The sequence below is a fragment of the Cottoperca gobio genome, chromosome 5 (assembly GCF_900634415.1).
Source record: "Cottoperca gobio chromosome 5, fCotGob3.1, whole genome shotgun sequence".
Classification (NCBI taxonomy): Eukaryota; Metazoa; Chordata; class Actinopteri; order Perciformes; family Bovichtidae; genus Cottoperca; species Cottoperca gobio.
The window spans coordinates 18,472,613-18,492,210 of NC_041359.1; the positions used below are offsets into that span (position 1 = coordinate 18,472,613).

The following is a 19,598-nucleotide window of genomic DNA, read 5'->3' on the forward strand; positions in this document are numbered from 1 at the left end:
AAGAAAATTAGCTTTTGAGACCAAAACCATTTTTTGTATAAAGGAGTAAACATATTCTACTATTTCTGCTGTAAAAGGTGGGCATTTTAACATGGGGGTCTAAGGGAATCGAATTGCTTTTGGAGCCATCCTGAAGTGGCCATTCGTTATTACAGGAGGTTGCCACTTGTGTGTAACCCCTGTTTGTTTCTGTTGAATGTTTTTGTAATGTAATGCTATGTTGCTTTGAACACCACTAAGCCAAATGCCACTAACTATTTTTTGAAGTGTGGTAGAAGTATCAGTAAAATAGATCTTAAAACCTGCCGAGGAACCAAGGAGGAGTAGCTACTGTTGTAATACATTAGCTAATGAGGATCTAAATGAACAAACAAACAAACACTGCCAAATAAAGCCGACACTACATAACCATGTAACTTTAAAGGCAAGTGGAAAACTATTAGTACAATTTTTGTAATAGTACTAATCTAAATCAACAAGAATCAACAGCAGTTCAACAGAATAGATTAGTACTATTATTAAAATATTACTAATCTATTGTGTCGAACTGCTGTTGATTACGGTTCTGTGAACAATTTCAAGTCTGATTGTTAAAAGAGATACATTTACAAAAATAGTACTAACTAACTATTGACAGACTTACAAAGTACACAAATACAATTTATTTTAGAATTCACATTAAAGCTAAGTGTGTACAGACGCAGTGCATCATCAATTCCTCTTGGTTGTATGTCTGGGAGTAGTAATGAGTTACTGTGGTTAATCTTACCTGGTAAAGTGATAATAGCATTTCTACCCTCAGCGGGTTTAGGAAGAAACAGTTCTTTGCCGTTCACCCTCAGTGGCTCGTCAGTCTCTGCATTTCTGAACATCCATGGGTGACCTGGGTAAACCAAATCAGAAAACATTGTTGTTGATCATAATGTTTTGAGTTGTTGAATGAAAGTTAATGTTCATTATTTTCATTATATTGTTTTTTATTTGAAGTTATTTGAACCACTCTGGAGTGAAATTGTATATTTCAGAATACATTTGAAATGAGCACAAAGTGTGGAAATATGTTTTGTGGTGTTATTATGTTATTTGTGTGTTTACAGCTTGTTTAGAATCCTCAAAGAACTTTATTCAGGTTCATTTTCATCAGTGAAAGTTAGTCCAGTGCTGCGTTAGTGTTGTAATTATGAAAATACAAAACATCAGTTAGTTCGTCAAGTGGCTGTTTTAACCTCACACGTCCTTGCAGACAATTTTGGGTCAGCTCTGCATGTAGTTTTGTTAGTCAGAGGAAGTGTCTGACCTCAAAAATCATATTTAACACATGATTATGTGTTAAATATGATTTCCATTCACTCAGATTCTCTGGATGTCCTCAGACAAAACACTTTTCCCATAAACGTAGAGCTAGGGTCTGGACAGTTTCATTGATGATAGGGCAACTGTGTTTGACTCTTGGACAAACACATTAACTATCACACATCAGACAGTTGTAAAATTACATTACATAAATGTGTGTGTGTGTGTGTGTGTCAATTATGGTCATGATGTCACCCCGGACTTTATGTAACTTCCACACAAACAGACAAATCAGAGTCAGCTTTGATGCGTCTATAACTGCAGTAATTACTGTAATACAGGTAAATATGAAAGAATTCAAATCAACCTGTTTTCATGTTTGTTTTGTACATTGACCCTAACTGCTGCAGAGAGGACTCATACTTAAAAAGTTAAAAAGTAAAATTCAGCCCCTTTAATTGATCATTTCTGTCTTTCAGTCAAATAAAAAGATGTGCAGTCTTCAGGCATTTTCAGCTCCTTGTTTTGGTTACCTGACATGCAGGTAAAGTAAGAGCAACATCAAGTGTAATATTTACAGTGACAAATTATCTTTCGCAAACAAACGTCAAGTCTCTGTGCTGAAAAGCATTTGTAATAACCAAATACAACGTGCAAAAGTAGTGATGTCCTCACCTGAAGATCTCATTTTTTGTGGTTATCTCTGTGTCCTGGCACTGCTTACAGCACAGTGATGTGCACTGAGGGGGAGAAATAATAAAGTGTTAAAAGTCACATGTTCTCATTGAGGATGCTATAATAATAATAATAATAATAATAATAATAATAATAATAATGAAAACTACATGTGACAAATTGGCATTTTCCCATGACTCGTGAGATTACTACAAAATGCATAACATACTTTAGAAATATATATATATATATATATATATATATATATATATATATATATATATATATATATCTACACCCGTATGTTATGTTAATTATTTGGTAATTGATAAGGTTATTTTCCTGCGAAAATGGCAGAAAATGCTGTTTTCGATCTCCCATGTACGGAGATCGGTCCTTCTTCTTAATACTGTGTTTTGTAATTGATACCTAGATTGACATTATTACTGTATTAACTCTATTTTAATTTATTATTTACCTGTTCATTTATCTTGCTTTTTATGTCATTGAAAAGTACTTTGTAACTTGTGAAACTTTTGAAAAGCGCTGTACAAGAAAAGTTATTATTAGTATTATTATTAATAATAGTATTATTATTATTATTATTAGTAAGACAATAGGGTTGTTCTGCTGAAGAAATCTGCAGTTTGACAATTATGTCAAACCTTTGTTACTAGTGCTAGAATTAAACAATCTTTGCTTACACTAAATTATTTAGACACAGCTTACTTTGTGAAGACCAACTTTGGATTGAGATATCGCAGCAACAACACATCTGTCGCCCCTGACAGGCATGGTTATTATACCAAAGAACATCAGAGGGTAAACAGACACAGTCTGTGCACAAGGTACAAGTCGGAACACCAGATCGTATCACATATGAGGGAGATGATGGATGCAGAGACAGCTGAGAAAGGCTGAGGCGGTTGGGCAGGGATGAGCGGTTAGTGGTGACCTTCCCTTACCCGGTCCATAATGTCCAGCTCACAGCGAAGTCTCTGGATGGCACTGCCGATCTTCAGCAGCTGGAGCCGCAGAGCATCGTCTATGGGCAAACAAGCTGCCACTCTGTAAGAGAAGTCTGACACAAACCAGACAGAAAGGAAAAGACAGGGATGAAAGGAAGGAAAGCACAAAGAACACAAACAAAGAGATGTACGTGTGCATGTGTGTACACGTCTGCTATCCATCTGTAACACACTGAACAGAGGCTGACCTACGGCGTTCGTAGGGAGAGAGTCATCCTTCAGATTCTCGTCCCATTCATGGAGCTGTTTCTTCACTCTGTTCATGAGCGACTCCTGTAGGGTGGGACACAGGAGGCAGCAAAAACATGGTTTACATTCACTCCTCGATGGTTATCTCTGGAGGAAATTCCAGTGCACACAGGCTGCAGTACTTACAGAGTCATAGAGTGCGTAGACCCAGGGTGGCCATGGTGTCAGATTGGCACAGTGAAACTTCCTCTGTGAGGAACAAAAGACGTACCATTACCAAACTAAATCTTTGTACACTTCACTTCCCACATTACTATTACTGATATACACAGCACAACCAAACATCATACTCGACGATGATAATGCCCCTGTGCACGAAGTTACATGTTGAAATCCCCATGTTGCCACAAGGTTGGAAGCAACACCATTGTTTAAATTATTATCATTTGTTGGTAACAAATGATAACTACCGCTAACTATTTGGATAATCTATTAATATTGTCATTTTTCATGCACAAATGGCAGGAGATGCTGTTTTCAGCCACTTAAATATGGAGATTTCCTGCTTTTCTCTGTTTTATAAATCATATTAAACTGAATATCTTTGGGTTTGACTGACAAAACAAGACATTTAAAAGACATTGAGAAACTGGGATGGACATTTTTCATTGTTCTACTATTATCTGATGTTTTATAGACCAAACAATTGATCAATTAATTGAGAACATCAATAATGGAATGAAGTGTTATAGTTGCAGTCTTATAGAGTGCTGCAGGAATGAGTCTGGAAATCAAAAAATGTTTTGTATAGATGCCTGGAATTAGGTCTGTGGTTAACACAAGCTTAAAAGATTTGAACATATACGGCAGTAAATGCCCCACTCGGGAATTTTGAAGCTTTTACATGTCTTAAAAAAAAGGCGGTTGCAGAGGTTGTCAGGAACATTGAACGCCATCACGGCAAACACAGGGAAAGTCAGTGGTGAGTCATGCAACTGTGGTGTAGTTCATTTATAGCCTAACGTCAGCTTTTTACTTCTGCCGAATGCATTTATGCTTCAAAAAAACCTAAAAGTGGTGTTCATTTGTGAAGATCATCTTGCTGAACAAAATGTGCAAGTATCATAAACGCCACAGAGCTTATTTTGTGCAATAATCAAGTGAACCAGGGCGACGCTAACTTCCGGGCTAGCCTACAAAAATATGTCATCCCTGCAGCACTCTTCTTCTTACTCTGTCTGGACATTTGAGCCACCTTGAATTTCCATTTCCTGGTGATGGACAATAAAGTGATTCTGAAGTATTTAATATCAAAAGATGCTGCATGTTATTGCTGCACGCATGTACTACATGTACTGTAGGTGTTTGTGTGTCTGACCTGTTGGTAGTTATTCCACCAGCGCTGGGCCGGTTTGAAGCTCTGAGTCGGGGGTTTTGAGGAGGGGTGCATGTGGAGCCTGGAGAGGGGTGCTAGCTGCACGGCAGAGAGGGGATCGGGAAGGATTCGTTCTGGAAGGATCTGTACTTTGGCTTGTCTGATCCTGAGGTGATGAACAAAAAGGGAGACAATAACATAGGTTGTGGAACAAAAGACAGGCAAGGAGAGAAATGCAAACGAGAGCAACAGAAGGCGAGTGAAACCCAGCGGATGAATAGCAGATTAAACAAATGGTGTGCTGGCTGAATGCCATCCTGTGTATGACAGGATGTTTGTAAAACTGAGATGATGATAAAAAGGTGCAGTCTGTACATTTTTCTCTGTCAGCAATAACTAATATTCCTCTAACTCACTGAATTCCCCGGAGCTCAGACAAACAGACATTCACCAAGCAACACCACACGAGCAATAAAACAAACACCTTCAGGTGTAACCATGAACGAGAACACACACCTAAAATTGCTTTCAGTTTAATTGTGCCAAAAGACAATATGCAATGTTTAATTTATATATATATATTTATTCAACAAACAGCAAAGAAAATCCAATAAACTGCTGCCATAATATTCCTGAATTCCAAAATGTTTGTTCCTGCTGTACGTTCATCTAAAGTCCAAAGGTTGAACATTCAGAAACGTTTCAGAGAGGAAGAGAAGTGTATTGAGATATAGAGTACAGGGAGGGCACATCAGCAGATTCCCTTTAAGTGGGCAATAATAATAATAATTCTGTGCTTACTCGGGACACAACAAAAGGTCAACAGGATTATGGAAACCAATTTATGCGACATTACACAGCAGCACCTAAAGAAAGAGGGAAATGAGTCTGTATGAAGATCCAGTTTAACGGACAGTAAACCTCAATGATTTCCTGAACAGTGGAGGATGTAAGTAGACATGATCTACAGCACGACCACAACAGTTAAATAAGCAGCGCTTCTCCGTAGATGCTTCACTTTGTTACTGTACCTTCAATTTGAAACCCACACAGATGATTAAAAAGAAAAGAAACCCTCTCAAGAGTACGTAGCAGAAAAACTCAAAACAACAACCAGACTGAACTCATCTTTAAACAAGTCAAAACACATCTTGTACTGAATCTGTATATTTACACAAGTAATTCCTCACATACAATGGTCTGAAGTCCAAAGTGTTGTTGTTTTTTATCTTATCGGGTGGTTAATAAGAGATACAGTTACATTCAGTTTATATTCCTGTTTTGAATCGGTCCCTGCTCAGATGCTGAACACCTGATTCCTGCAGACAACCACAGGCTCACTCCATGTGACCACGACACAATGTTTATGTCTTTAGTCATAGATTGCAGCTCTCATTCAAATGTGCACATGCATTGAGCCCTAACCTTTGGTTTAATGGTTTAAGACGAAATTAAACTTACCCATCTGCTTGAGTTCTTATCTCATGGACCTTGAATCTCTGCCTCCCCACAGCTTTCACTTTGACAGTTTCAATGCCATATTCCTGCTCTTCTCTGTATGCATAGATTTCAGCTGTTGTCCCAAACTCTGCCTCCGGCTCACCTACATCACTGCAGAGACCAAACAAAAGCATTCAAATTAAACTCCAAACATTATTCAAAAGGAAACTCCAGTGATTTAGTGTTTGTATAATTCTCCAAGCTCCTGCCAAGATAAACCTCATGAAATCAATCAGGGTTATTTTCTCAGACTTCAAAAATCTCTTCAAGTGTCACAGAAAACATTATACAACAGTTTTCACAAGTCGAATAGACCATTCATTACTAATAAACCCTTTAACTGATACAAAACAAAGAAACGCTCTCTTATTTATCAGAACTGCCCAGTCTGTGACGATTGCCAATGCATACAGAGTCATTGGCTACTGAACTAGGGATGCATGATATTGGATTTTTCAAACTTATTTGGCAGATTGCCGATGCCAATACACACACATATACTGTTTTTCCCACCTAATTGCAGAGACATCAAGTCTCTCCTGTAGTGGAATTAAATTATTATTATGCCTCCTGTTATCGGGATGGCTCACTGGCAGATGCCGACGTAACATACGCTTTCAAAATGTACACATTCACTGGCCAAAATAAGAAAACTACTTCAACTTCACTTCCATGTAAAACATGTCAGATTTATATATTTCTAACATATCGAGTCTGTGCCGATATATTTAGATATTTAATTTTAAAGCCTTTATCTGACGATAGGGACGTCATTCCGATATCATCGTGCATCCCTACTACTACTTACCTGTGTGCGAGCACCGCAAAGGTGCGGTCTTTCTGGATGATGCTCCGCATCATGCTGACCTCCTGCGGCCTGAAGAGCTGCAGAGGCAGCGTCTGACCTGGCACCAGCATCACAGCGGTGTGTGGCAGCACAGGGATGGTCTGACAGCTGTCTTCATCGTGGACTGTACGGCCGTGAAACTCCTCCATGTCTAAACCCAGGTACTGCCATCACAGGGGTCAGAGTCAACACAACAGCTGCTACTACTTTACTTCTAACCAGTGTGGAAACATTTTGGGTTTAGGCCGAATGAGCGAGCAGTGTTGTTGTTGTTATATCTAACTTATAGCTAATATGTTGTTATTTTGCACTTTGTTAACAAAAAGGTCCTAACTATTGAAACTGGAATGAATATCACTCTAGACTCCTGTGCCAAATGTTTAATATTTATTTGTTTATGTATATATACATATATGTTTAGGTAAAACGTGTGGTACTTAACATGTAAACATGTAAAAGCATTAGTTGCATCACTCACAGAATGTGATGTGGGAAGACTGGGGTCAAAGGTGATGGTGCTGGGCTTCTCTCCCCCCTCACTGTCTCGGTCTTCAGTGTCCATGTCATCTTCCTCCTCCTCTTCCTCATTATCTGTCATGGCGCACGAGCACAGCGGCTCACAGTGAACAAACAAACTATAGCTGCAATTTTATCATCTTAAAAAGCCACTCTGACGGTATAAATTCTAACAAAATGAGAGCAGAAGTTCATGAAATGTTTCTGTGAGCATGTGATGTCTGACAGTGGCCTGTTGAGGAGAGATTTTAGCTAGCAGTTAGCAGGACGGAGAGATAAACGCTCCTCTGGTGAGACTCCGGGCAGGCCGACCACTCACCCGGGGGGTGTAACTGTTACCTGGAAAGAGCTGCAACTGGTTCCCCATGTTGTCGTTAACGTTGTCTTCACCTCCACCCCTCTCGTCAGCCATATCCTTGTGTTTACAATACTGACTCTTCTTCTTCAGTGTTCAATATCAAGGCGGGTCTCGAGCGCCCCCTTGCGGTGGGTCACGTGACACTGGGTTTAATTATGCAGATTAAAATAATCCACTAAAATTATGTCTCCTATTTTTTTCTATTATGTTCCCTTTTTTATTGGACATGTTCAGTCTACAGAAGATTTTTTAATTGATGTTATATTTTTGTAATTCCTCTTGTTGCACATTTCCCTGTTCTGGGACTAATAAAGGATATTTTATCTTGTTTTATTTTAGTTACTTTGAAAATTCAGATTCAAGATTCAAAATGGTTATTTAAACTCCGGTTATAAATGTATAAATGTACAATAATTTGAAACACTTCCGCTGATGGGAGGTTTCATTAAAGACAAACAATAAATAGCAAATATAAAAGTCATTAGTATTATAAAATCAAATATAACAAACTAATATTAGAATTGTATTCTTATTTACAATGGTACCATTCAAAACAATTCAGTACATTTTGATGCTAATACTTTCATATTTCATGTAAGATTTTGAAAGCAGGACTTCTACACTGTGGTATTAATACTTTTACTTTGGTCAAATATCTAAGCACTTCGTCCACCACTGGAAGATAGACATCCAGTATATACATATACACACTTAAGCATTGTATGCCAAAAACGAAACGTTTAAGACATTTGGGGGGGTTGACTAAGTAAATGTAAAATTAAAACTAGGAAATTACTTTAATATGAAAGTGATTTAGACTTGAGGTTTACAGGTTTTTTTTTTTATGCATATACTAAGCCATAACTATAATTAGGTTTACGACTTTCCTAGAGATCATACATAGAAATCAAATGCTGGATTGCCAGTTCCTAAACTAAAGATCAGACCGAAGCAGCAATGTTACTGAAGAAACTTAGTGTTAGGTCCTTTAAAGCAAAATACACAACTGTCTCCTGGATGATAGTTGGTTAATGCAGAAAAATAAAATTAATGCATAAACTAATAAGTACTCTCAATACATGGTCTATATTGTGCAGACTCTGTACTCCTGCACCTACGATTGAACACCGAGAGCTTTCACCTACAGGGATATTTATATTTAAACATATACATGCATCCAATTTTAGAACTAAAGGCCAGTGTTAACTCCATTTTTAGTATTTGGTTCCAAATTCCTTTCAGTATATGGAAAGGAGACTGAACTTTTCATACCTCTCAAGTGACTGAAACACAAGCTACATGACTGACACACCCAGGACTACAGAGTACAGCAGGTGTGTCTGAGGCTTGGAAGAGTGAAAAAAAAAAAGAGCAAACGAGGTCAAAACGTGTAAATTTTAAAGAGTGTTCCATTTATTGTTATACACCAATGACAGTTGTATTCTGGTCCATGAACAAAGCAGCTGCAATTCTGATGTTGATCGTCCAGCGCCTTTGCCTCTTCCAGTCAGACATGCCCCAGTCATCTGAATCAGGGTTTAGGCCTTTGTTCCACTGATTGAGGCTGCACTTCAGCCACATGCGTTGTCATCAGGAAAGGCTCAGACGGGATCACAGCTGGCAGCGATGAGGGCTTACTTTGACCTCTGCCTCATCTTTCGCCTTTTACGCTTCAGTCTGTTGAACCAAAAAACAGCAGCAGTCAAGAAAATGTACAAATATGAACAGATTGCAAACTCAACTGCACAATATAACTAAATGGAGGGATTTAATTGCCAATTCTATAAAATCCAACCAGGTTCATGAGGTTAAACAACCTGTGGCAAAAGGCTGTGTAAATGAATTGAACATTTTAAATGTATTATTCAGTGCCTCAAATGGCAAAAAAACACTTCCTAAAATGAATTCTCCTCCAGCTGATTGTTTAGTTTAAAAGCCATGTGGTCAATATTTATTACTGAAGAATTAAGACATTTTCCAAATCATGGAGGTTTTTAAGTTATTCAGACTTGAGAATTAACTTTTATAGACATATGCAAATGTTTAAAATATGAATACAATTTGTAGGCTGGGAGATGTCTGCAATAATTAAGAATGTTATTTGTCCTTAAAATATTGCAACTCCTGCTATTGAGACAATTCTGCATTAATGTTCAGCCTTGACAATCAGTGTATATACATCAGAAGCAAGGAAAGGTTTTTTACCTGCGCATACGCTTCTTCCTCCACTAGAAGACAAGAGGAATATTTATTAGTTCAACGTTACATTAAGTGCATGCAAGTGTGCCATGTGTGGCCTTGCACGCCTTTTCTGCATGTGACAGCATGCTTGTCATTATACTGCTGTGACTCTGCAATGCGGACAACAATAGTTCTGGATAAATTAAAACATTAATGTTCGTCAACCACCACAAATGTTCAGCATATTACATATCAATGGAGTTTACCATAGCAAACATTAGCGCGTGCCCCAAAGAGGGCCTTCCTAAAACAATAGCGCTTACACTACTTTCCCGCAGATATTGTATTTAGGATTTAGGTTGACGCTATAACATTGATGGGATTACTGGAGAAGACAAGTTTACATAGAGTAACGTAAACATAGAGTAACAATTACAGAGAATGAGACAAAATAAAGCAGCGGTGCTAATCAGATGCTAGCAAGCGGCATTGACTGGAACAGGAAGAGGATATAAAACAAGAAAATACTAACACAGGCTGGTCAACTCACCTTAGCTCTCATCGTGTGGAGAAGGTTCTGTGAAAACAACACATAAAGAAAGATTAACAACTGCGGATGATTTGTAAAATTTAAAGATTAGATTGGATTCAGTTGGCAGAGCAATTGCTTTCCATACCTCAGCGCGAGAAGAGCAATGGAAAGAGGATGTGACGACGGATGAGGGCGGTATTTATACACGAGTTGGCGTCATGTTCAAGCTGACGTCAACTGTTGTTTTCTAAGATCACTGGGAAATGTAGTCTAAATGGTCAAATGTAGTTTTTTTGGGATATGGGATAAAAGCCTGGTCTTTTGACATTACAGTTCCATCTTTAACTACTGAATTAATGTATAATTAAATACATTAAAAATAAATTAATAATATTATTAAAATAAATTAATAACAAAAATACGCTGTAATACGTTGTAATACTTATCATGTTGGTAAGTTTCCATAAAAAAATCCATAAAATAAAAATCAATTGGAAGGAGACGAGGTTAAGTCTTGTATTCTTCTGCAACTATCAGCAGGGTAAGCGCCTGCCAGAGGTACTCCAGCTTGCTACATCAGTATCTTCTTTTAAATCACTTATGAAGACTTATCACTGAAAGGCTTTCTATAATTTCTCCTTTAATTTTTAGGTTTATTTTAATGTGGAGTTACACTGTACTTTATTCTTGACGTAGAGAGACACATCATATATTGTTTTTTAACCCCCCCCCCTGATGCTTGCTTAGTTATTTGAAAAATATTCTATTTTATAAGTACTTTACAAATAAACTTTATTATTATTATAAGGTCCAATTAGTAGGTTATTTGGAGTTTTCAACCTATCACACAGTCCTTGTTAGCAAGTGAAGTCCTCGACATGCTCAGAATCACGGAAAGGCAATTGAGCTTTCTTAATGTGTTAATGAGATCAAACGCTCCAATAGATACTAAATTAACTTGAAATATTTATTTTAACAAAATCTATTATTCTTTCTAATTGATCATAGAATAACTTCTCTAAATAAGACAAATTGAATATCTAATATTGCCATAATCTCTCAATACACCCAGATATAGATATACGGTATATAATCTCAAATGTATAGGTAAACAACATATTGGCCAATTCTGATACTGTATCTCATTCCTTGTACTTCAACACCACATTTTCTGAAAATAAAACATAAAATAATTTGGATTTAGTTAGGCATAAGTCATGTTATTGCAGTCATACTGAATTTTGACAAAAACCCTCAGCAAAAGAATGAACAGAAATGTATGAAAATGTTTTTATTTCTTTAGATGTAAAGTTTCAATGCTCACTGATTGAGCTACAAAGCAGGATTTTAATCTTAAAATATTGAACTGTTGACAAATCTGACCCAACACTGGAAATATCTTTTACTGGTTCCACTGAAGACACCCATAAAACCTGTTTCTTTTTTAAAGCTTGGCCAGTTTTAGTTTCATGACTAAGACTAATGACGTAGTAAAGCAAGTAACAGGTGTCACAAATAGAAAAGTTTTTCAAAGCTTGAACCTATAGATTTCTATCTTTTCATAAAATATAAGGGGAATGGCAGTACATGTAGCAGTTTTGTTCCTGAAAGTCCAGCTGATTAAAGTGTCATTTTGCATGTATACTTAACATGCCAGTCTTGTGCACAGGTAAATGTTTTAAGAGTCTCGTGGTTGAAACAATGCCATGTGGTCTGGCCTCGACTATGGAAGATTAACTATTAACCCTCACTACATTATCTCTGACGCAAAAGCCATCCTTTACATTTTATTAGTCCTTGTAATTACTGTCTTGCTGATATTGTTTGTTCAAATTAATAAATGTAACCCTTTACTGCATAGTTTAGCTATAAAAAATGTTTTTTAATTCCTAATAAACTGGATAACGACACTCATCGTCCTCACTCCTCACACTTAAGGTGACAGTGCTTGTAAAACATCAGAATATTCCTTTTTATTATAAATGTTTGTTCACATATAAACGAGACAACTTGTTGTAACTTTGTTGCTAAAGGGAAACAATGTGCGACAATTCAGTCAAAACATCCTATTCAAACAGGAGAATCCATGATGGTCTCAGAAACATGATGCCTTAGAGAAAGGAATACCAAAATGTGATCGGCATTTCTGTTGTATCATCTGATAATCCTTCACCCGTAGTTGGACGTCAAACATACAGACTGATCCACTCCCATTAACGCCCACCGTAGGCTTCGGTTGTACTCGAAAGGAAATGTTCAGCTGCAAATAATACAAACACGTACCATTTTGCAACAAGTCTTTTCAAAGATGTAAAAAACTACTTGTAAATATTCTTTATTTCCTACTCCAGTCAGCAACATGGTACTTTCAATGAATGCAGTAAAGGGTTAAGCATCCATGTAGGATCTAAAATTCATCTGTTTAATTTGTGAATTCAAAAGATGTAGAACAGAGAGTTTGGGGCAATTTGACATGTTTTCCCTTGCTTCTCTTAGGGGTCTTGCACGTGTGGAAAGGCAGTATTTATTTATTCTACGGCTTCTGTGTCCTCAGTTGGCTGTCCAGTTGCACTTTCTGCCGTCTTTGAAGCCTGTAGGATGTGAAAAGGGGAGGAACAGATCAGTGGGGTGAAACAAAAGACAAGGAGCTGAATAGTAGGACAGCATGAAGGCTCATTGTTAGAATAATAATTTACCTTCTTTTTCTTCTTCTTCTGTGTTTTACGGCTTGCAGAGCTCTCAAGTAAAGTCTGGGGAAGAGGAGAAACGTTTCAGTATAAAAAAAGGGAATACAATGTTTAATGCAGCCAGCTTCTGTGTGACAAAGGAGCTTGATGTAAAGTGAAATCACAATCTTACCCTTAGCTCTGGATCCTGAACTTCATGCTCTGACTTGTAGAGCTCTGGATCGAAGGGTCCATTGGTGATTCTGTGAGGCCCGTTGGCCATAAGCAGCACTGTGAACTTAAACTGAGCTACACACTCTCCTGAGAACAAAGACACAAACGATGGAAGGCGGTAAATAAAAGAGGGAATGCTGATAACAAAAACTTGATAAAAAGGTAGAGGTCAACACTCACCCTCTTTCTCGTGTAGCACACTGAAGGGCTGTAGCAATTCGTGTTTAGCACACTCCACCACACCCAGACGAGCTTTGGCCTCATCCTCGAACGCCCTGATAGAAAAGAGATGGTGCTATAGAGTAAATACTTGAACCAAAGTTTATTAACCCTTTGAACAGCAAGCATTTTGAGCGGGGTTCCTCAAAATAGGTGCTTCGCAAGCTTTACATATTGAACTAATTACATTTTTACAACCTCTCAGCTGAGTCAATCAAGGCTTCACAGTTGGGCTGAGGATCTGGTTAATGCAAACTGTTTGTTTTTGGCAACATTTGAAATGTAGAATAAAGTGATTTTGATGAAATGTCACCATTTTAGGCTTAGTTTTAGTACATTCTTCTGAATGAAGCATTCACCACACATGATCCATTCAAGGTCTGTTGGAAAGTTGAAAATCTGACAATAGTGTCCGTTTAGTTTCTAGGCTGTGATAAATCTACTTCAATATCAGCAGGTGGGGGCCTATGTATATAGGTAGATGCACAAAGTGTGGTATTCATACCGGAGAGTAAAGGGCATGGCATCAAAGCGTCGTTCCACTTCGCTGAAGAACATACGGGAAGTTTTCATCTTCAAGCCGTACTGCTTACTGGGGTCCCTCTTATAAATGGTTGTCCTCAGACCTCCATCTCTGGCCTAAGTGTAAATGACAGAGGGTGAAAAAAATAAGTTTCTGTTTTCTACACATTAAGTGTTTGTGTAAGTACACAGCAGCTATGGTTTTTGAATAAAGTAAGACGAGAGCACACTGACCTTCCCTTCTCCGGTGCTAATCAAGACGTCCACAGCAAAGACTTCGTGTACCTCAAACTCTGCCTTCTCATGGTCCTTCCTGAAAATTATAGTCAACAGCAGCCAGTGAAATACAATTGTTATCAAGGTTGATACAGTACACGAGTTATTCAGGACATTTCACATATCTCAATGTAAACGTTTTGTTTAGAAATACAGTGTTCCTCTAAAAGACAATTTGTTTCTCCCAAACGTAATTTAGGTTGGTTGTTTACTCCCATACAATTCCGGACCTTAGTCTCCATTTCTCAAAAAAAACAACTAATAAACATTAAGGGCAGCTAGTGAATTGAAGCAAATTACAGGGAAATACGAGTGTTCAAATGGAAACTTTTGTATCAGACTTTAATTCATCAGTAGGTCAAAGTGGCCCCTCAGTGACTTAAAGCCTTAGCTAAGCCTCTATAGAACACATTCAAGCATTATATACACTGTGTTTCTATATTAGGTCTGTCAAAATTAGTTAGCGATTACATAATTATTCCTTCTAGAACAGGTTAAAACTATTCAAACATCCGTTTTTGCATATTATGTAATGTAACTAAAATCATCTTTTCCTTGACATATAACAGGAAATAGTAGCGCGATGCAGACAGCCACGGTCGTGCTGCTTTTAACCCCCACAATCAAAAGATTTGTTTTAATAATAAAATGTCCCTTTGTTTTCTTACAATTCTGAATTTAGATTATTCGTTGACAGCCCTATCATGAGAAACTCCACTTAACTACAATACAACACCCACAGAACACCTCAGATTTCTCCACCTTCCTCCTAAGTGTAAAAAGTGACTGAATGCACCTTTGCTGGTCTGACGGGTTCTGAATGATGGTCTTCTCCCCGTCAATGACATGTTGCTTTAGCTGATGAGACAGCATACCTTTAAAACACAGAGCCAGGAAGAAAAAACTAATATTAAAACAAAAACACCCACACGCATGTTATAAATCAGTCATTATTACACGAAGAGATACAAAAAAGGAAAACGGTCATCATAATGTGAACACTTTTGTGGCACAAACTTTGAATAGACACTCACCCTCTATTGGTGAGCATTTGAACGACTGAGCGATCTTGTTCCAGGCTTCTGTCACTTTGGTGTTCTGAGTGACAGAAAAATGCAGATTACTTTCAGTACAGGGTTGCACTGACTGACCAATTAAAAAGAGGGAAGAGCAGCAGAGCAAAACTATTGGAGGATCTGCAGTAACGAAGCACCAAAACTGATATTGGTCCGATATGGACAGAAATAGCTGGCTCCGATACCATTATTTTAATAAACAAGTAAATGATCATATTAATTTCATTATTAATAATTCAGTAAATGTATATCCATTATGTATTTGTTACTTTTTGTTTTACAAAGTTAGGAAAGCAATGTTTAAGTCAAGCCTGACGCTGCCTTACACATAAAAGAATGACCCCACTCTCTTCAAACACAGTGAGGCATGCAGCTATCAATTAAACATTGGTACCGCAAAGGTTCTTGGTATTGGACAATAAACAAAACCCAGTTATGGGGACTGAAAAAGTCAGATTGTTGAGGAAAGCCTCTGATAGATGAATTCCACACACAGACACAAGCCAGAGATTTAACTCTGACACGGAGAAGAGACTGTGAGGAAGTTGTTTCTTGTACCTGATTTCCAGGTTTAACCAGGCGAAGAGCTGCTTCTGCACAAAGATGGGCAGCTTTGATTACATCAGCTTTCCGGCCTGTGATGGGGTTCTCCTGCAGAAATAAGAAACAGGGAGAAGAGGAATTAAGGAGTGCTCAAACGAGAGGACACAAAACAAGGACTAAAGCAGCTTTTAAAAGAAGACCCTTACCTTACTGGCTCCCACCACAAAGCTGTGAGCAACATTGGCAATGAAGCCGTCAACATGAACCCCTAGATCTCTACACAAAATAAGAGGAAAAGTGATGAGTATGAAATAACAATAAAACAATTGATCAGGTGTCAAGTTTAACTGCCACCCAGCTGTCAAGATTACCAACGTTGATGCAGGAAACAATCCTTCAAATTAACTAAGGAAGGACAAAATACTAAACTCCACTTTGGAATAAAAAGACTAATAAAAAAGGACTAAAAAATAAAAAAAACAGACAAAAATAAAAACAATTGAATCTGTGCTTGCCATTAAACATTAGCTATTTATTTTTGCCTGTACATCAGCTGGAATACAGTGAAGGACTTATTGTGAATTCAAGGGAGCAACACTGCAGACTGTAATACATTGAACAGACACAAGGTTAGACTACGAGTGTGTGAAAAGTGAGAAACATACAAACCTACAACACCACGAGCAACAACAACAAACATCTTTAAAACATTGCAAATCCACACGCATCACAAAAGACGATACAGAGGACGAAAACATACGTGGCAATACAACAACTAAGATGAGCTGACTTTCTTTTTCAAAGCAGAACATTGCATTAGAAAATAATTGGATAAATGGGATTGAGCAGATGGATGGCCATCATAGCTAAAACCCAACATATCACTTTAAAAACTGCGGAAAAACACCGGTTCTAAAAATGTCCAACCTTACTTGTCGTTTGCCACACAGGACAGACAGGAAGACGAGACCTTACTGATGAAACAGCCAAGAGAAACCCCTCACATACAAGCCAAGATGGCACATAGAAAGAAGGGAGGACAACACACTGGGAGAGTCAAGACACACGGGGGAGAACAGGGGTGACATTATTGCAGAGCACGGTGCCTACATTTTTACCAGATCCCCATCTTTAAGTGTGTAGTCAGGGTCACTCTTCAGGGGAGAGAAGTGGCAAACACAGTTATTGACTGAGACGCTGGTGGGAAAGGCAATGCCTAGAAGAGGAAAAAGAGAACCACCAAGTCTTCATTTGGAAATCATCCACAGGTTTAGCAAGAAAACTATACAAGGATGGCGGGACTGACACTTGGATCAACAATTAAGACTCCTCTTGATGGGCCCACCTCAGTTCACCCGGATAACAACAGACTCACTACTAGTATCATCTTTGACTCACCTTTTTTCATTTCCTTTTCCTTCTTGAAGACCTTTCCTGTCTCTGCCATGATGTAGGCATCGCCCTTCTGACAGAGGCTGAGCACCGACACCCCAGGCGTGGCTGTTTCCACAACCAAACGAAGAGCCTCTGAGTGACACAAACAGCAAAAGATTAAGGAGGCGTGGAACACCATTAGTGACATTGATATGAGAGACTAAAAACCGTCTTAGACTTAGGATATGTGGCATTAGTGTCATTTCCTGGTTTTAAAGGCTGCACTACAGTAACCTGATGTAATGTTCTGAATTTACCAGACTTTTCTTTCTGCTATACTATTTGCCTTTACCCACTTAGTCATTATATCGACATTAATGATGATTATTTAGCAAACGCCTCATTGTGTAAATACTTTGTGAATGCACAAATAGTCAACCCTACAATAGCTTTGCAATATCGATATCAAAAGAATACGATTTTGTTCAATAGGATGACATCACTTCGTTTGTCATGTATCTAATGTGCTGGACAAAAAAACAAAACAGTTCCTAAAAATGCAATAACTATTTTACATGACTAAAATCACATATAATTGAGACAGGATTTTATACATATCTCCCATTTTTAGATACAAATAAATAAGGTACCCTTTGTAATAGCAGTGAATAATCACCCAGAGAAGTCAAACGACTGGGTCTGTACATGCACAGCGGCGACAACGATAATGTAATCGGAGTAACATGCAAGCTGTAACTACCTCATAGTATTCCTGCAGCAGACATTATACTTATTAGTTTAATGTCAATTAAAAATAACAGCAACAGAAGTTAAGAATAAACTAACACAAAGACTTGAACCTGGTGGTGTAAGATGGTGAACATGAAACTAACGTTTAAGTTGCTGCCTGCTTATCATCATGTTAAGCTGACAGTACTGGGCAACAGGCTGAGCTAGCTGGTTAGCTAGTTAGCATCTTACTTTAGCTAAACAGACAGACAGCTCCCTCCACTCCTGTAAAGCCTACAACTTCACCGTTGACCAGCAGTAACAGGGGGGGGGGCTAGTATTAGCTAACACTAAGCTGTACCTGCTAAGCTAGTTAGCCAGGTAGGAACGTATATGTGTGCCTCGTATGCACACCACATGGCTTCTGCTGCTGCTGTGTGAGGAAACTAACGTTAGCTGGCTGCACGAGAGGCCGGAGACAGCAGGTCATCTCACACAGTCACCAACGGCTACTCGTTTAGATGTACTCACGGTTGGCGATGTCACCACCCATCTTGTACTTGGTGACCACCAGGTCCTCGGCTATGGTCTGTTCTTGCTCGTCGTCGGACATCTTGTCAGTGAAGTTTCAGTCGGCCGTGCTCAGCTACAGTTCCCCTCAGCTCTGACTGCTTCTAACACACCGGCCTCCCGCTGCACCCCAAGCCCCGCCCCGCTCCGCTCCAAGCCCCGCCCCAGCTCCACTCCAAGCCCCGCCCCTTCGTCGTGACGCAACCCCGACCCGCCAAAATGCAGGGATGATGCTCCCTTGTTCCCTTAAAATGTTTTATTCACAAACATGTTCACCTTTTTTTGTTTTTCTAAATCTGTATTCTCTAATTAAATCTCTCCGTTTATTTAACTATAAAAAGTACCATAATAAGCTTTTGAAAAATGTTTGTTCCCTGACACCTCTGACTGAATATACTTCTGCCTATAACTGCATATATGTAGCCTAAACCTGTTTTTTTGTTCAGTTTTTAAAAAATAATTTGCATATGTATTGTTTACCTGGATTATTTGTATATTATCCTTTTTTCAATAAAAAGAAAGAAAAGCAGGGATGCTCCCTAAAATATCTTGTGGCACGCCAGCTAGTGTTGAGTAGACCGACTATTTCACAAAATCGGTTCCTTCAATTGATACATGTAAATGTATAGAACCTTTTGAACCTTTTGAGTTTTGATACTTTTTTGCTAAATATGGCTTCAGTTTCTCCATGACACTCCGTTACAGTATATCCGCGTTCGACAGCTAGTGCTGCATGCCCCACAAAGCCTCTCTCCAATGCATTACCAGTCATCATGTATAAGTTTACATTATTTTACATAAAATATTCATTTTAATGCATTGGTTTTAGCATCATGCTTGAAGTAAGCTCAATACAATGTTACATAAAATGTCACTGACCAATGATCTATAGGGC

General features: G+C 38.3%; 3 protein-coding genes and 1 long non-coding RNA gene across 5 annotated transcripts in view; all 4 read right to left on the bottom strand.

Annotated features, from left to right (window-relative positions):
- Nucleotides 1-900, bottom strand: part of vhl (von Hippel-Lindau tumor suppressor) — a 2,331-nt gene extending 1,431 nt beyond the window's left edge. The window contains exon 1 of the mRNA XM_029431973.1: nucleotides 770-900. Coding sequence (XP_029287833.1) covers nucleotides 770-872 — 103 coding nt within the window. The 5' untranslated portion in view covers nucleotides 873-900. The remainder of the gene's footprint in view (nucleotides 1-769) is intronic.
- Nucleotides 901-1,941: 1,041 nt separating this feature from the next.
- crbn (cereblon) lies at nucleotides 1,942-7,899 on the bottom strand. Of its 2 annotated transcripts, none has more exons than XR_003832300.1 (9): nucleotides 7,763-7,899; nucleotides 7,386-7,498; nucleotides 6,869-7,071; nucleotides 6,022-6,171; nucleotides 4,564-4,726; nucleotides 3,372-3,434; nucleotides 3,189-3,269; nucleotides 2,934-3,049; nucleotides 1,942-2,033 (listed from the first exon to the last, which is right to left on the bottom strand). XR_003832300.1 is itself a non-coding variant. In XM_029432171.1 (9 exons), exons 1-9 carry the CDS (start codon nucleotides 7,833-7,835, stop codon nucleotides 1,965-1,967), a joined length of 1,035 nt encoding a protein of 344 aa, XP_029288031.1. In that variant the 5' UTR covers nucleotides 7,836-7,899; the 3' UTR covers nucleotides 1,942-1,964. The 2 variants fall into 2 exon arrangements, 1 of the variants encoding a protein (XP_029288031.1); XM_029432171.1 differs by having other exon boundaries at nucleotides 3,185-3,269.
- A 1,273-nt stretch (nucleotides 7,900-9,172) lies between these two features.
- Nucleotides 9,173-10,695, bottom strand: LOC115008468 (uncharacterized). The gene is made up of 4 exons (XR_003832297.1): nucleotides 10,640-10,695; nucleotides 10,513-10,539; nucleotides 9,987-10,009; nucleotides 9,173-9,458 (listed from the first exon to the last, which is right to left on the bottom strand). It is a non-coding gene; the product is annotated as an uncharacterized LOC115008468 (long non-coding RNA).
- Nucleotides 10,696-11,770: 1,075 nt separating this feature from the next.
- Nucleotides 11,771-18,821, bottom strand: pa2g4a (proliferation-associated 2G4, a). The gene is made up of 13 exons (XM_029432638.1): nucleotides 18,665-18,821; nucleotides 17,429-17,557; nucleotides 17,141-17,246; nucleotides 16,237-16,306; nucleotides 16,046-16,138; nucleotides 15,446-15,509; nucleotides 15,208-15,286; nucleotides 14,370-14,448; nucleotides 14,119-14,252; nucleotides 13,575-13,669; nucleotides 13,354-13,481; nucleotides 13,191-13,244; nucleotides 11,771-13,085 (listed from the first exon to the last, which is right to left on the bottom strand). Exons 1-13 carry the CDS (start codon nucleotides 18,744-18,746, stop codon nucleotides 13,023-13,025), a joined length of 1,176 nt encoding a protein of 391 aa, XP_029288498.1. The 5' UTR covers nucleotides 18,747-18,821; the 3' UTR covers nucleotides 11,771-13,022.
- Nucleotides 18,822-19,598: the final 777 nt, after the last annotated feature.

Excerpts from the sequence above, each read along its gene's own strand:
- crbn (XM_029432171.1), bottom strand. The coding sequence starts at position 7,835 with ATGGCTGACGAGAGGGGTGGAGGTGAAGACAACGTTAACGACAACATG. Across the intron at positions 6,172-6,868 it reads TTTGCGGTGCTCGCACACAG|TGATGTAGGTGAGCCGGAGG; the intron begins GTAAGTAGTAGT and ends TGGTCTCTGCAG. Across the intron at positions 3,435-4,563 it reads GGTGGAATAACTACCAACAG|AGGAAGTTTCACTGTGCCAA; the intron begins GTCAGACACACA and ends TGTTCCTCACAG.
- pa2g4a (XM_029432638.1), bottom strand. The coding sequence starts at position 18,746 with ATGTCCGACGACGAGCAAGAACAGACCATAGCCGAGGACCTGGTGGTC. Across the intron at positions 16,139-16,236 it reads TTGTGGTGGGAGCCAGTAAG|GAGAACCCCATCACAGGCCG; the intron begins GTAAGGGTCTTC and ends TTATTTCTGCAG. Across the intron at positions 15,287-15,445 it reads CAAATGCTCACCAATAGAGG|GTATGCTGTCTCATCAGCTA; the intron begins GTGAGTGTCTAT and ends TGTGTTTTAAAG.